The sequence below is a fragment of the Thermobia domestica genome, chromosome 1 (genome assembly GCF_964235325.1).
Source record: "Thermobia domestica chromosome 1, izTheDome1.hap1.1, whole genome shotgun sequence".
In the NCBI taxonomy this organism is placed as follows: domain Eukaryota; kingdom Metazoa; phylum Arthropoda; class Insecta; order Zygentoma; family Lepismatidae; genus Thermobia; species Thermobia domestica.
In genome coordinates this window covers 123,640,821-123,655,739 of record NC_137454.1, presented here as the reverse complement: position 1 = coordinate 123,655,739, position 14,919 = coordinate 123,640,821, and the positions used below count along the sequence as shown (strand labels likewise).

General features: G+C 34.3%; 1 protein-coding gene across 1 annotated transcript in view; it reads left to right on the top strand.

Moving 5' to 3' along the window:
- LOC145688817 (putative E3 ubiquitin-protein ligase HECTD2) overlaps nucleotides 1–4,266 on the top strand; it is a 134,334-nt gene extending 130,068 nt beyond the window's left edge. Inside the window, exons 16-17 of the mRNA XM_081762991.1 lie at nucleotides 193–308; nucleotides 1,956–4,266. Coding sequence (XP_081619117.1) covers nucleotides 193–308; nucleotides 1,956–2,220 — 381 coding nt within the window. The 3' untranslated portion in view covers nucleotides 2,221–4,266. The remainder of the gene's footprint in view (nucleotides 1–192; nucleotides 309–1,955) is intronic.
- Nucleotides 4,267–14,919: the final 10,653 nt, after the last annotated feature.

Sequence of the window (14,919 nt, the reverse complement as noted above, 5' to 3'; positions counted from 1 at the left end):
TACTCAACGAGAAAATTTCTTATGATTTCATTCTTTTTATGATTTGTTTAAATAACGTTGAAATTTAAGGAAAAAAAAACAGAAAAATCAAATGGTATTAAATCAAACTTCAGTATCGACCTACATTAATGTGTATAAACATCGCTGGTAACATCATGTAAAAGTACTCTAAAAATGTTTAATATTTTGCAGATGCTACGTCCGGAAGAAGTTGAAATGTTGGTGTGTGGGTCACCAACGCTAGATCTCAAAGAACTACGGAAAGTTACGGAATACGATGGATACAAAGCCGATGATCAAATAGTAAAGTAAGTTTTAGAGTCAAGTTACCAATTATTTTGTATCTAACAACATAGAGATGAGCATGAAAACTTGGTTGAAGGATTAATGTGTTAAGTGGTTATATTTATTCAAATAAAGATTAAAAGTAACTTAAAATGAAATGAAATAAGTTATAAATAATTTGATTTTCTATACAAACAAAGATTTTCAGGTGAGTTTTCTAATGATATTATATGACTTATTTTTACCCATGTTCTTTTGTTAATATATCCTAAACTGACCTCTATAAATTTTGTAGTGGCAAACACATGATACAAATTTGAAACGTAGCACACCCTATCTCGTAAAGGAATGAATATAGATAAAAAGAATTAATTCACATTCTCATTTGTGGGAAGATTTTAGCCTAAATTGTGTCAAACATATCCCTTTCTATCTAGAAAAAAAAAACCGTATTATAACATATCCAATATAGCGGAATCCAAGGCATCTGCCATGAGGTCCATACCCCATTCAATGCAGTTTTCGCATCAATACCTACCTGCAACATTTACTTCTTCTCCGTCCACGCGTATCGTTATTACTGGTCTGTCGTAATACTTTTGACTAACCCTGTATACAGTTCCAGATGTATGTTATTTCAACACAAATAAATCAGATACTATCCACAGAATATTTTTCATCTAATGAGGATTTTTATACCTTTCAGCCTATATCTCCGGCTTTTTTGACGTGGGGCTCTTTTGACCAGGACATTTCGACGCGGAGTCATTTTGACTTGGGCCCTTATAACCGATGCCCTTTGACTTGTCTTTCTGGTCTCGCCCTTTTGTCCGAGCCCCCTTACGTGATACCTCTGAATCAACACGCTGACTCTCGTACTTTTTCGATAAAAAGAAGTCGTAAGCATTGACTTTAAAAAACTAAAAAACTTTTGAAAGTTGAAGTTTTCAAGAAATGAAAACATCCAAAATCACACTCACAGTCGAAGGATCAATTTAGATGATCAACTTACAAAGATAAATTAGGAAGTACATTCAAAAATGAAGTTAAGATTGGCACGTTAACAGATTCCATTGTACCACACAATAAAACTTCTTACTATAAGCTGTGCTCATTAAAATACATCATATTATTATAAATAAATCGTGTTTTATTTTCCGTACGTCGTTATTATTATAAATAAATCGTGTAATGCCTTCTGAATACGGTAAATGTAAATGTGTCTTAGACGGTAACTACATTCATAAGAATTAACTTCAATATTCAGATCTACCGAATATACATCAAAGGGAAAGATACTAGCAAACTTTGTTCAAGGATAAAAGAATAAAAGAAACTGGTAAATTTCGGCTCTCAATAGAAATTATCAAACAGTAATAAGACAAAGAAAGTAATGGGAAAGTGGTAACGTCTTTTGTCAAGAACATTCATATATACATATGATGTATATTGAACAAGCTGACACCTTTATAATAAATGTTATTTAAGAAAGATATAATTAATACATTCATTGGATTATTGTGTAATTTTTCTTCATTACGACATTGTTGACTTTTTTAAGCTATTATTGATTGGTATGAGACACATAAACGTAATTTCGGTAAATCTAAGTTCACACTTACATATACAAATATTAAATATTCTCTAAATATAAATTATTTCTTTTTCAGGGACTTTTGGGAAGTTCTCAATTCACTGTCAGAAGAGCTCAAAAAGAAGTTCCTTCTCTTTACAACAGGAAGTGACAGAGTGCCTGTGGGTGGAATGGGAGAAATGACTTTTAAAATCACCAAAATTGCCAATCGACCTGATAACTTACCTGAGGCACATACGTGTTTTAATCAACTGGTTCTACCAGAATACGAAAACAAAGAAATATTGAGACAGAAACTTATCATAGCTATTTCAAATGCAGAAGGTTTTGGTTTAGAATGATTAATAGTGATGTATATAGTTCAATGTTTTAAGACAATGGAAAAGACTTCTGACTGAAGTGCTAAGACTGAAACATGAGTGTGAATGGATTAAGTGCATCTACTGCAAGAAATGGTAACATGTGAGAGAAGAAAATCGTTAATTTCCTACTGTGATATACATATATTATAAAACTATATATATGCATACTTATGTAAATGAAGTTACAGTAAAGTGTTGTACATATTGTATACACAGTGTACGTTTAATAAGTGAATTGCAAATATTATGTTGTGTTGTGGACTTCCTAAAGACATCGTTGGATGCAAGAAGTTGTCATTGAGAACTTCGAAATATTAAGACATGTTTCCTTTATTTTGTTCTTCTATCTTATTAGCTGTTCAAGTTCGGAAAAATTTTTAAACTATTTCAAAGCCTAACAACTGAAAAAGTAAAAGATGATTTCAAAAATCATTTCTTATCAAACTATTATATAACATTCAATATATATACATATCTATTTTTCATAGGATCAAGTATTGTATGATATATATATAATTATTTTTAAGAAAATATTGTACAATAGTTTGGTAAGTAGATCTTGGTCTAGAAATTATAACTGTCTTTATTTATGAGTTGCAGGTATATTATGTTCAGTAGTATAACATGAAGCTGTTTTATGTACGGAAATTTCTAATTCTGTCACCGGTATTTATTCCACATAAAAATGATCATACAATGAACTCGGTTTCGTGGTTCATTGAATCGTTAAACTTTTCAGGAGATTAATAATTTAAGGAAAATTTGTTTGATTAATAATTTTTAATATATTAAAAAAGTATTATGTTGAACGTTTATGAAAAGAAATTTTATTTCTTCACGGTGATACTTTACAAATCAAAATTTTATATATATATATATATATATATATATATATATATATATATATATATATATATATATATATAGTAAATTTTATCAGTCAATAGAAGAGAATTTGTATAAATCATCAATGAACCATCTCTAATTACCTACTTCTAAACATGTAAAATTTCATTCACTAATTATTTCTGAAGACGTTCTTCGCGATGCAAGAAAGCAGACCAAAGAGCTAATTTACAGTGAAAGGCGTAAAAACAATAAATGTATTACAGAACACATAATTCGTACATGTTCGTTTGTATTGTAATGAATATTATTACACTTTGTTTCGTCTGATATTTAATTATAGTTATTTATGGAAAATTTCGTTCTTTATGTAAATACTTACTATATCTAAGCAAAGGGTACTCGCTATCTATTATTATAAAGAAAATGGCTATATTCCTTCGCGTTTTTTTAAGAAAAAAACTTCTTTAAACTTCAGGATTTTTCTTGCATTAGCTGAATTATACTTCGATTTAAGCTTTCGGGTTTATTGAAGAAACTTCTATTATAAAATAATAATTACATATATATTTAAGAAAGCAACTTCGCTGCAGCTATATTTTGCTTACTAGTCTGTAATATAATACAATATGATCAGGACATATAAACTAGAGTTGCTGAACATAATCCCGCAATAATTCAAGTTATTCTTAATAGAATTTTAAAACCATATTGAAATTTTCATACATAAAGCAACTGCATGTATATACAAGACAAATCGTACGATACATTTTTACATATTACTAACAAAATTATTTCTTTTGATATTGTATTCTGAATTTGAAATTGCGAAACTATTGAAATGAACTGCTGCAATCAAAATACTATAACAATCAGTATTTGAAATACTTTGTTAACAAACCTCTTTACGAAAACAATTTTAAAAATGTGTTGTTTTTTTTTTCTTATTAAGTGAAATCTAGTATAAATAGACATTTATATTTCTATTCATATAGTTCATCGCTCCCATATTACTCGATTTCAGTATTATTGATATGTATTATTTAAAAGGTAAACCTAATTTTTGTCACTTTGAATTCTTATATTAATACTGTGTTGTTGAAAATAAATTCTGTATCTCCGTATTTCACATTTGAAAAATACAAGCGAGTTATTTGCAATCAAATATCGTTATTTTATTCTTCATAATAAGACATCAAACAACAAAAGTAGATCTGGATTTGACAGAAAAGACTAGACTTCTGAGTATTTATGATACCCCTATCTATTCAAGTTCAAAATTTTATTAGTTTTAATTGACAGAAACTTCGTTGTTTACGAGGAAATGATATTTGATAAAAATGGCACCAAGAGCCCCAATTCTCTTACATTTTTACATTTTTATAAGGACTATATAGAACACTTTCTTTCATTCTGTATAATGAAAAGTGTATAGTTTCTCCTTAATCATTGTATCTATCTTATGGCCTCGCGTAGCGTAGTCACTAACGCTCTCGCCTTTAGTGCGAGCGGTTCCGGCTTCGATTTCCAGTGGGGACACTCGGTCGAAAAGATGTAACAGCTTTTCAGGCCAACATTTCTGAGTGAGGTTTTCCCTGGGTTTTCCTCATTCACACCAGGTAAATGCTGGATGATACCTAACAGACATGTCCCGGGTCGTTTGCTTCCTTTCCCATTTCTTTCTTTCTTTCTCTTCCCCGAATAGTATGTTCAAACGAGGGAGATATCCCTTATACGTGACGGGCTTAAGTCTATAGATGCTGGTAATGCAGATTAATTATTAAAACTTCATTCTCTGAACTTCTTTTTATGTTAATTTCTGCACTTACGAGGATCATTTATGCGTAGTTAGAAAAAAAAATGTTCATATATATAATACACGAGGTGCTACCCAAAATATCTGAGAATTTTTTACCTGGCAAATCAGTAGAATTACAACATTCCGCCGTTAGCTGTCTCTAGGTACATATATTAGTTATTGCACCACCAAGTTGCGTCATCTTTGGCGCATTTAGTTGTGAGTTGTAGTTGTGCGTGTCAGGACGTGCTTCAGTGCTTCTGTGATTTGTCAAATGGCTGACGTTAAGGAGTCATGGATTTGCATCAAGCCCTGTGTCAAGTTGAAGAAAACTGCAGCAGAAACCTGCCTCATGCTGAAAGAGGCGTTTGCTGAGAGTGCACTGAGCCAAACAAGAATATTTGAATGGTTCAAGCGTTTGAAAGGCGGCAGCGAATCTGTGGAATATGACAAACATTCTAGTCGACCGTCAATATGCACAACACCGGAAGTGATCATGAAAGTGAGTGATGTGATTCGCGAAGACAGAAGGCAGATAATTCACGATGTTCGTAACAAACTTCGACTGTCGTACGGTACATGTTAACGAATTCTATCCGATGAACTGAACATGAGACGAATTGCAGCGAAGTTTGTTCCTCGCCGCCTCAACATTCATAAAAAAATCCTCAAGATTCAGACGTGCACTGAGCTGCAACAAAGAGTTCGAGAGAGTCCAAAGTTCTTATCCAGAGTTACTCACAGTAATGAATATTAGGTCTATAGTTATGGCCCGGAAACGAAGCATCAATCATCACAATGGAAAACGCCATCCTCTCCAGGTCAAAAAAAAAAAAAAAAAAAATCGACAAGTTCGCAGCAACATCAAGTAGATGCTGATAATTTTTTCGACATTCCAGGAATTGTGCATAAGGAGTTTGTTCCACCTGGTCAGAATATCAACGGAAAGTGTTACTGTGAGGTTTTGAAGAGACTAAGAGAAGATGTTCGGCGCAAATGGCCACAGCTGTTACAAACGAGACTGGTTGATACACCATAACAACGCACCCGCGCACATCTTGCTCTTTGTGAGGGAATTCCTGGTCAAAAACATAACGATCCCCTCCCTCCCTATTCCCCTGACCTAGCCCCGTACGACTTCTACGTATTTCCTAAGATGAAACTCGCGTTGAAAGGACGACGTTTTGACTCCATTAAAGACATCAAAGTACAATCGCAACGTGTCCTGAACACCCTTCACCCTGCGAACTTGCAGAAGTGCTTCCAAAAGTGGGAACAACGATTGGATCGTTGCATATATGCCGGAAGGGACTATTTTGAAAGTGACGGAGGACACTAAGATGTAAGTATATTTTTCTGATTTTTACAATGACATTCTTGGATATTTTGGGTAGCACCTCGTATATGAATCAATTCTTAAATTGACAGCCATGAGATCCAAAACTGTGTTTCGGGTAGGGATGGGCAAAACCGGTTTTAGAAACATCGAAATCCTAAAAACCAACTTTTCAGTTTTCTCCCAAACCGGTTCAGTTTTCTCAAAAAAACTTGTTCGGTTTCTTATCAGAGTAGAGTTTCGTTGTTAGGCTATACCTGCACCCCAGACAAGTAGTATATATTAACATTGGGCAAATAATGTAAAATTAACTTTTTCAGTACAACCCCCCTCAAATAAAATGTTTCCGCCTCTCCGATTACCTCCCCCAAAAATTAAATCTGATATTGTAACTGCTGGTATAACATATCATAGCCAGTTTAGAACTAAAACGAACCAATATTTTTGTTTTATTTATTATTAATTTTTAATTTTCCTATCTTTGAAATCAAACGCACTCCACTTTCCTAGAATCACACTGAGGGAGAAAATAACAGCAATATGAGGAAGAACATACCGTGTAGAGCGAGCCTTGTTATTCCGTTGTTCAAAATTGGTTGATGATGAAAGGCTAAATTGATATTTCATGCGTTAAAAAAAATCATTTTTATTTCGAAAGTATATTAAAAGTTAAAAACTATAAATGGCAACTTAGGGTATAGATTCTAAACGCTAATTTAGGATATATTAAATTGTAACCCCCAAATTAGAACATTTTAGATCGTATAAAATTATTGTATTTTTGTTCATAGCAGCTTGACCTGTAAAGAAGACACAAAATTTCTCCATTAACTGTACAGGAATAAAATATGATCAACCTTAAGAATCCGAAACTTGGACATAACACTCCATTTGTAGTGTATGCCACTGTGTAAGAGCCACTGCCTGGTAGCTGTTTCTGTTTACGCAATGCAAAATATGCATACATCAACGCAACACAAAAACTAAAAAAAAAAAAAAAAAAAAAAAAAAAAACCTATTTATTGTTATTTAAATTACCGCAAACTACACGCAAATATTACATTATGTCGAGGTCGAAAACCGCTAGTGAATGAGAGCTCAGAGCAATTGAAAAAAAATTGATTTACACAATAATGTTGTACTCTGAGTCCAGTAAATCGACACCAATACATACAATTTAATTTCTTACTGATAAATAGTTAATCGGACTTTCGGTATCCAGTCTTCAAACAAGCCAAAAAGTTTGCCATAGTAGATTAGTTCAACGACAATACTAAGACCTATTCCAAAGAAGCAATACGCAGTAATTTTTGGAAAGGGGAAGAAAAACATATGAAGGAGGGTCTCTCTAATTAACTGTATTTATGAAGAAATAAATCAAGCAATTTTTGTACCAGTATTACGATTTCTTCCATCTACTACACAATACTACGCAACTGTATCATGCAGCGCATAGTATTTCATTTCATGATTCTCCCCATTAAATTGATCACTCGTGACTATAAATATCAAACTAAAATAAATCTAGGTTCTAAAAATCTATTGTTGATAATTATTCAATAACACCAAGGTAGGTGTATTTCAAACAACTAGAGATTTACAGAAGAGCGAATATTGAATCGAAGGAAAAGACATGTTTTTTTTAAATATAATAATAATAATAATAATAATAATAATAATAATAATAATAATAATAATAATAATAATAATAATAATAATAATAATAATAAAGTACCGTTTTAACAAAAATTCCAACTTGGTTTTGATGAAAGTTCAAACCGGATTTAAGAAGCTCTGAACTAGTTCTTGCTTAAAACTAAAGCCAATTTTGATTGAAAACTAAGCCGATTTGAAGATCTAAAACATACAGTATGTAAGTTCTCATAAGAAGGAACCAATACCGGCTTCGGCAAAAATCGCACTGGTTTTCGTTTTAGTAAAAAACTAAAAACCCAAAACTGTTTTGAAAAACACAGAAAACTATTTCTGTAGAAACGTAATCGGTTTCCGGAAAACAACGAAACACTATTCTGGTCAGAATAATACCAGTTTTGGAAAAACTGCAACCAATTTCGATGAAAAACTAAACCGGTTTCGGCGAACACTCGTTTTTTGAAAATATTCAAAAAATGGTTTCGGTTTTCCTAAAAACCGGAAACCGAAAAACCGTTTTATGTGCCCACCACTAGTTTCGGGTAACACACTGTGAAACCGTTATATCCAGTTTCAGTCTCACCACAGCAACTGGTTGAGGCCTTGATACCCATGGGTTTTACAAGATACTTATTAATATGTGCAAATCAGTGGTTTATGCTTCTGAATGTTGCTTTGTACTTGTAGCCTGGCTTCCCAAAGTGTATTTGCTCATATCTTTAAGAAAATGTAAGAATGTGACCTAAACTTGATTTTAAACAGTTGACTCCACTATGTTGCACATACATTTTGACCGCAGCGGTCAACATGTCGAAAAAAGGTAAATTAATACTTAGCCGATTTTCTTTGTGTGTATTTTCCAGTACTATTCACATAGCTGTCTCTATTAAAAAGACGTTTTGCTCATCTGCGATCAATCATAGTTGAGGGTTCATATTACATACTTGTTTTTAAACGAATGACACTGATTTAGGCCAATAAAAATAATATATACCAGACGGCAGGGGGGTCACTTTATATCCCAAACGAGTAATCTCAAACTCACTCATTTTGGTAGTGTGGTGAGCAACAAACGTGAAAGTAAGAAGTTTTATTCTGCCTTACAATATGAAGCATCTCAAGAAGATACAGAGAGCAGAGCCGTAGCTAGAGATTTCGGCGCCCGAGGCGAAGTTGAATTCGCCCTCTCTGCACTCACCTTCCAAGCTTTCACTCTTTATAACAGAAGCAGCTTATGTTTTTATGCTACACTGAATTTTTATCAAGCTGCTTAGGCAGACCATTGCAACAGCCAAAAGCGATCATTATGTATTCTTTTGCAAATAACATCTGTTTTCAAGAGGCTTATTTTGCACTTTTTGTTAAACTTGACAAAACCACCTTTCGTTGTATACAAATTCTTCAGTTGTATTCCTACATAGACGTCTTTTTTGTTTCTCTCTTGTATATTATTTTCATTTTTTGTGTTGAAATGTTTAACTATTTTTTTTTTACTTAAGTAGTATATTCTTTTTTATATGGTTCAATACTTTTCTTTTATAATTGTTAATATTTTCTATGTATTGGTACTTTTTTAAGGAAACAATGTATGCATGTGGTTAAGTGCTCGGAGAAGGATGCAGAGAGAGTACTCTTCGCTACGTAAAAGAAGTCATAAATAAATAAATTCATTTGGAGAACAGTTATGGCAATTTACAACTATTTACAACGTTTCGTACTATCGATAAGAAATGAAATTTCAATATATTAGAAACTACGTGCTTTTAAAATGTTCGAAATGGGTGACCACAAAAATAACATTTTAATTTCGATTCTTTTACGATAATAATATTTGGGAAATGTAATGGATGTTCAGAAGGAACCTTCTTTCAGAATTCTTCAATATTGATCAATGGAGGTGAAGAATATGTTTAATGTTTGTATTTAAAATCCAAAATATAGTTTGGCACTTACATGTTTCAAATTACAGTAATTATTTAATTTGTTAATGAATGAAAGTTCTGAATTTAAGGTTACTTATTATTAACATATTAAAATGCATTAACACACGCACACATACATATATAAAATGTGATGTTTGTATGTATATAGATAGATAAAATATCACACTAGATACGTATACACAAAAAAATGTCCTGGCGATACAAGTAGTTGTTGGAGAAATGATCCCAGTAAATTCCTTCAAATTCGAAGCATTTCATACTTATGTGAACGGAATGAAAAACAACCACTGGTAGTGATGTCTTTGAAAAAGACGAAATTAAGTTCTGACCCTTGAAGCCCCTATTCTACAACTGTTTCAAGTTCGAAAATGTTATTGTTCCCCTTGTTCACCTTCATTTTTAATATTCCCGAGCAATCAGCAGCTTGCGCTTCTTCACTCCCCTCATTTTCATACCTTTATCCTCACAGTCGTGATTAATCCCATTGTGTATAAAAGCGTGATTAACTAAGCAAACTCATCACCATCAAAACGCCGAACACGTATTTCGACTTTGACTATATCTGATGTTGAAAACGGTCCTGCGTACACTATAAGTGATACTCGGCACCTTATATATCACATTGTCATTAACAAATCATATATCATAAGTTTCTTTAGGTAATAAGCAAAAACTTATTGTGACTCTTATTGAAACGTTTGGATTGAATTTCGAGCGGAGCGAGCAAGAAAATTTTTAGCATCTATTTCTTTGCAAGCCGACAACAATATTGATTTAATAGGGCGCCAATACTGTATTGGTGCGATGTGTCGTTTACTCATTTCCAACATTCTTTCCTTTCTTCTTGTTCGTTCGGTGCCCTCTTTCCATCAGCACCCGGGGTGACGGCCCCGCTCGCCTCCCCCTCCCCCCAGCTATGGCTCTGAAAGAGTGTCATGTTGTATCACTGGCGATTGATTTCATGCAGAATGTAAGTTTGCCGAGGATCCCGTTCCAGACCTGTTTTATTTCACACAGGTTACAATGAATGTGTTTTATATTTCTTTAAAAAAAAAACTGTATTTATCATGAAGGAAATGACAGAAAATATCCGACGAAGTGCTCGAAAAATATCTGCTAGTGTTCCTTCCCAGCAGATTACATACCAGTAGACAAAACAGAACCCCATCTCGTCTTGGATAACTGTACTGCACAAGACACTTTGCTGCTATCTTTTGTCAGTAACAGATGTTGGTCGATTTCATGTAATATAACATATTTCCACATCAGAGGTCACAGCTTCTTATCACGTGATCGGGATTTTAGAATCATATGTATATAAAAGCCTGTGGAAACATGAGTAATTTTCACAATTCACGAAGTTACAGCTCACATTATACAGAGTGGTGTTCCTGGTAAATTCGTACTTAAGACATTCTGGACTTCAGAACGTGGCAGCACACAGTATTACAAAAAGTTAGCAACTTCTGAAGAGACAAAATACAAGCCTAGAAGCGAAAGAAAAAACTTTTGAATTAGGAATTTTTATTACTTCGTTTACAGTCATAATAGAAAAGGATATCTTAAATGTCATTCAACAATCAACAGTTTGGTAATCACACGTTTTTCATGGTAGCGAGACTTGCGTTACTAGACAACCCTCATCATCTACTTCCAACTGGACAGATTCCAGTCAATTAAGCGAAACCTCAAGATTTGAAGGGAATACAAGCCTACATTCCTCATGAGTACCAGTACTTTTATTTGGTACGATATTCATTGGCCAACAGAATACGTATACTATGCAGAAGAGAAACATAGCAAACAGTAATGTAATTCTTTCTTCACTACTAATGTTTCATAAACATCATGGTTCCACGATAATATTGATCACTAATAATGTTGATATCATACTAAATACAATGTCATACTTTCCTGGAATGTGAATTTACGCAATTCCTATTATTTATGTTTATCTTACATAAACCTACTTGAAATAAGAACAAAAAGCGTATGGCCAGCCTGATGGAGATCGTTTAATTGGGTCCTGCGTGATCCGATTGTTGTCACCCATATTCCAAAATTTCTGGATTTCTGCCCGAGGTTCGACACATCTTAATTCAGCTTGCTCCTCAAGTGCCTCATAATACTAGATCAACACCGGAAATTAGTGCTCCCACCGGTGGTAAGGGACCACTTACACTTCAAGTTCCGCGTGTTAAAGTAATCCAGCTAAGTAGAAACTATATATATTAAAAAATAAAATTTAAACATCTACTTTCTTTCTTAATACCTTCTACTCACACCCGAAGATGGCGAATTTTGAACCACTCCTAAAGAGCCAAAAAAGCTGAAGAGTACAGCATATAACTAATTTACTGAAATCTTAGGTAGTGTTAAACATAGAGCTCCTGGACAGTAAGTTTTTTCCACATGACTATGTAATACTTGTTTCTTGTGATATTAAAACAAAAAGTCGTAACACCGACGTCACAAATGAAACATGTTGATGTAAACAAAATGATTTTCTGTATCACTTTTGCTTGGGCTATATCATTGCCCCCTGGCTACTCTACTGACACGTTGGATTTTACGTCAAAGCCTATTTTCCCTTCATAGGCATTTAAGAGACACCAAGTAACGTCAACTTTGGCAAACTTAACTGACATGTGTTGTAGTACCTAAAATAATCTATAATGAAGAATGACCATTTATTATCTTAATTTGCACCATCTTATAATACATTATGATTCACCTTGTTCCAAATACTGAACCAGGATGGTTACCTTTCTATACTGCTTTCTATTCGAGAATATACAGGGGAGAGACAAAAAAAAAAAAAATCTAAAAACACTTCATAAAGAACACGTACATTTGGCCCTCCACTGTGTAGTGTATTCTACTTTAATATCTCTAAAAAAAATGTTCTTTCATCTGGTGTTCTATTGGTTAATTGTTCTGGTACTATTGTATAGAACATGACGTCATGTCTGGCTCCGTGATTTGAATTCCTTCTGCCGTTTGTCAGATTGACTTCAAATCGGGTGCGTATTGGTTGGATTTTTTTTTAAGTGTAAAATTGTGCCTCGCAATTCAATGGACGACGAGGGAAATGATCGAAGACGGAAGTGTTCAGTTATTTAGTTCTGTAGTTTGTGATTTTTTTTATTATAGTTTTTTTTCCTCCAGTGTTTTCTTTTCTTTTTTAATATATGATATTTTGTGTTTGTGAAACTTCCTGCCATCGTTCGTTCCCGAGTTGACCATTGGAAGTTGCCCTTTTCATATACAGTTAAAAGTAGTGTTAATTTAATGTATAATTAAATTCAATTATTTCTGCTAATTTGGTATGAACCTATTGTTACTACCGTGTTATATATATATATATATAGAGAGAGAGAGAGAGAGGTTAATTGAAATTGAAATTTGAGAATATATACTATATATTTGCATCTTGTTCTATATGAGCTTCACTTACATATATATTTGTTGTTTACTTGTTCTATATGACCTCGTTAATAAATTGTTCATTGGTATACCTTTTAATTGAGGATCATGTTTTTATTTGGAAAAGCTTCTGGTTTCTACTATATCTGCCTAAGGGGGGTATCCAATCTAATAGCGTGCCGTTATGTATGTGTTGTATATGCTGCTGCTATGATGCGAGGAAATATTGCGTATTATTAAATTATCTAACTAGTGGTACAGTTCCTTCCTTGACTTCCGGTGGGACATGTATGATACTCTACAACTGTACAACACGTGTTACGGTTGCCGATCGTTTTTTTGTTTTCAATGTGCCATGTGGACCTTCCTCTTCCGTCAGCAGTAACCCGTTCACCTGTGAGTGTCGTGGTGTGAAAGTGGTGCGGTAAAATGGGCGGGCGACCTGACAGACTTCCAAAGAGGCATGATCGTTGGTACCCGTCTGCTTGGAGTTTCAGTGACAACAGTGGCGAATATTGTGGGGGTATCTAAAGGCACTGTGTTCAATGTCACGAAGACATACACAATTCATGAGCAAACGACGTCTGCAAAGCACAACAGTGGTCGAAAGACAATCCTGTCAGATAGGGACCGGAGGGCATTAAAACGGATTGTAGCAGCTAAAACGAAGACCACTGCAATGAAAATTACGTCTGAACTCAATTCCGGCCTACAGAATCCAGTTTAATCGAAAACAGTGCGACGGGAACTTCATAAAATGAAAATTCATGGCAGGGCCGCTATCGCTAAACCTCTGGTCACAGCAGTAAATGCGAAGAGGCGTATCCAGTGGTGCAAGGACCACAAGGCGTGGACTCATGAGCAGTGGAAACATAATGTGGTCCGATGAATCGACCTTCACCTTGTTTCCAACAACCGGTCATCTTTACGTATGGAGAACACCGTCACAGGCCTATGATACAGACTGTCTGCTCCCAACTGTAAAGCATGGGGGTGGTTCTGTTACAGTATGGGCAGTGATATCGTGGTTTTCCCAGGTCCCATCATAGCCCTGCATGGAATGATGAATGCTAAGGCGTATGAGGCCATTTTGGGGGACCAGGTTCTACCCATGGCCCAAATATTGTTCCCTGATGGTGATGTCATCTACCAAGATGATTTAGCACCCTGTTACACTGCAAAAACGGTGAAATCATGGTTTGAGGAGAATGACCAGGATGGGTCCCACAATCACCATATCTGAACATCATTGAGCCATTGTGGTCAGAGTTAGAAAGACGTGTTCGGTCTCATTACCCTACACCAGCATCCTTTAAGGAACTGGAGCATGTTTTGGAGGAACAATGGTACAAAATTCCACACATCACGATTCAGGAGCTGTATACGTCCATTCCACGTCGGATCCAAGCTGTTTTGAACGCAAAAGGAGGCCCCACACCATACTAGGTATGATTTGCACACTTTTGCAAACGTTCTAGATTTTTTTGTCTAACCCCTGTATATTAGAAACGAGAAGCTAATATGGTTTAATATACATTATTTATTACATTGGTATAGCATAACTGTGATATACAAGTATTTATAATTTTCTTACGTCCATATATTCATGTTCTTTGCGACAGAACGCAATTTCTAAATAAAAAAAAAAAATAGTTTTCTAGACAGGATTCGAACCC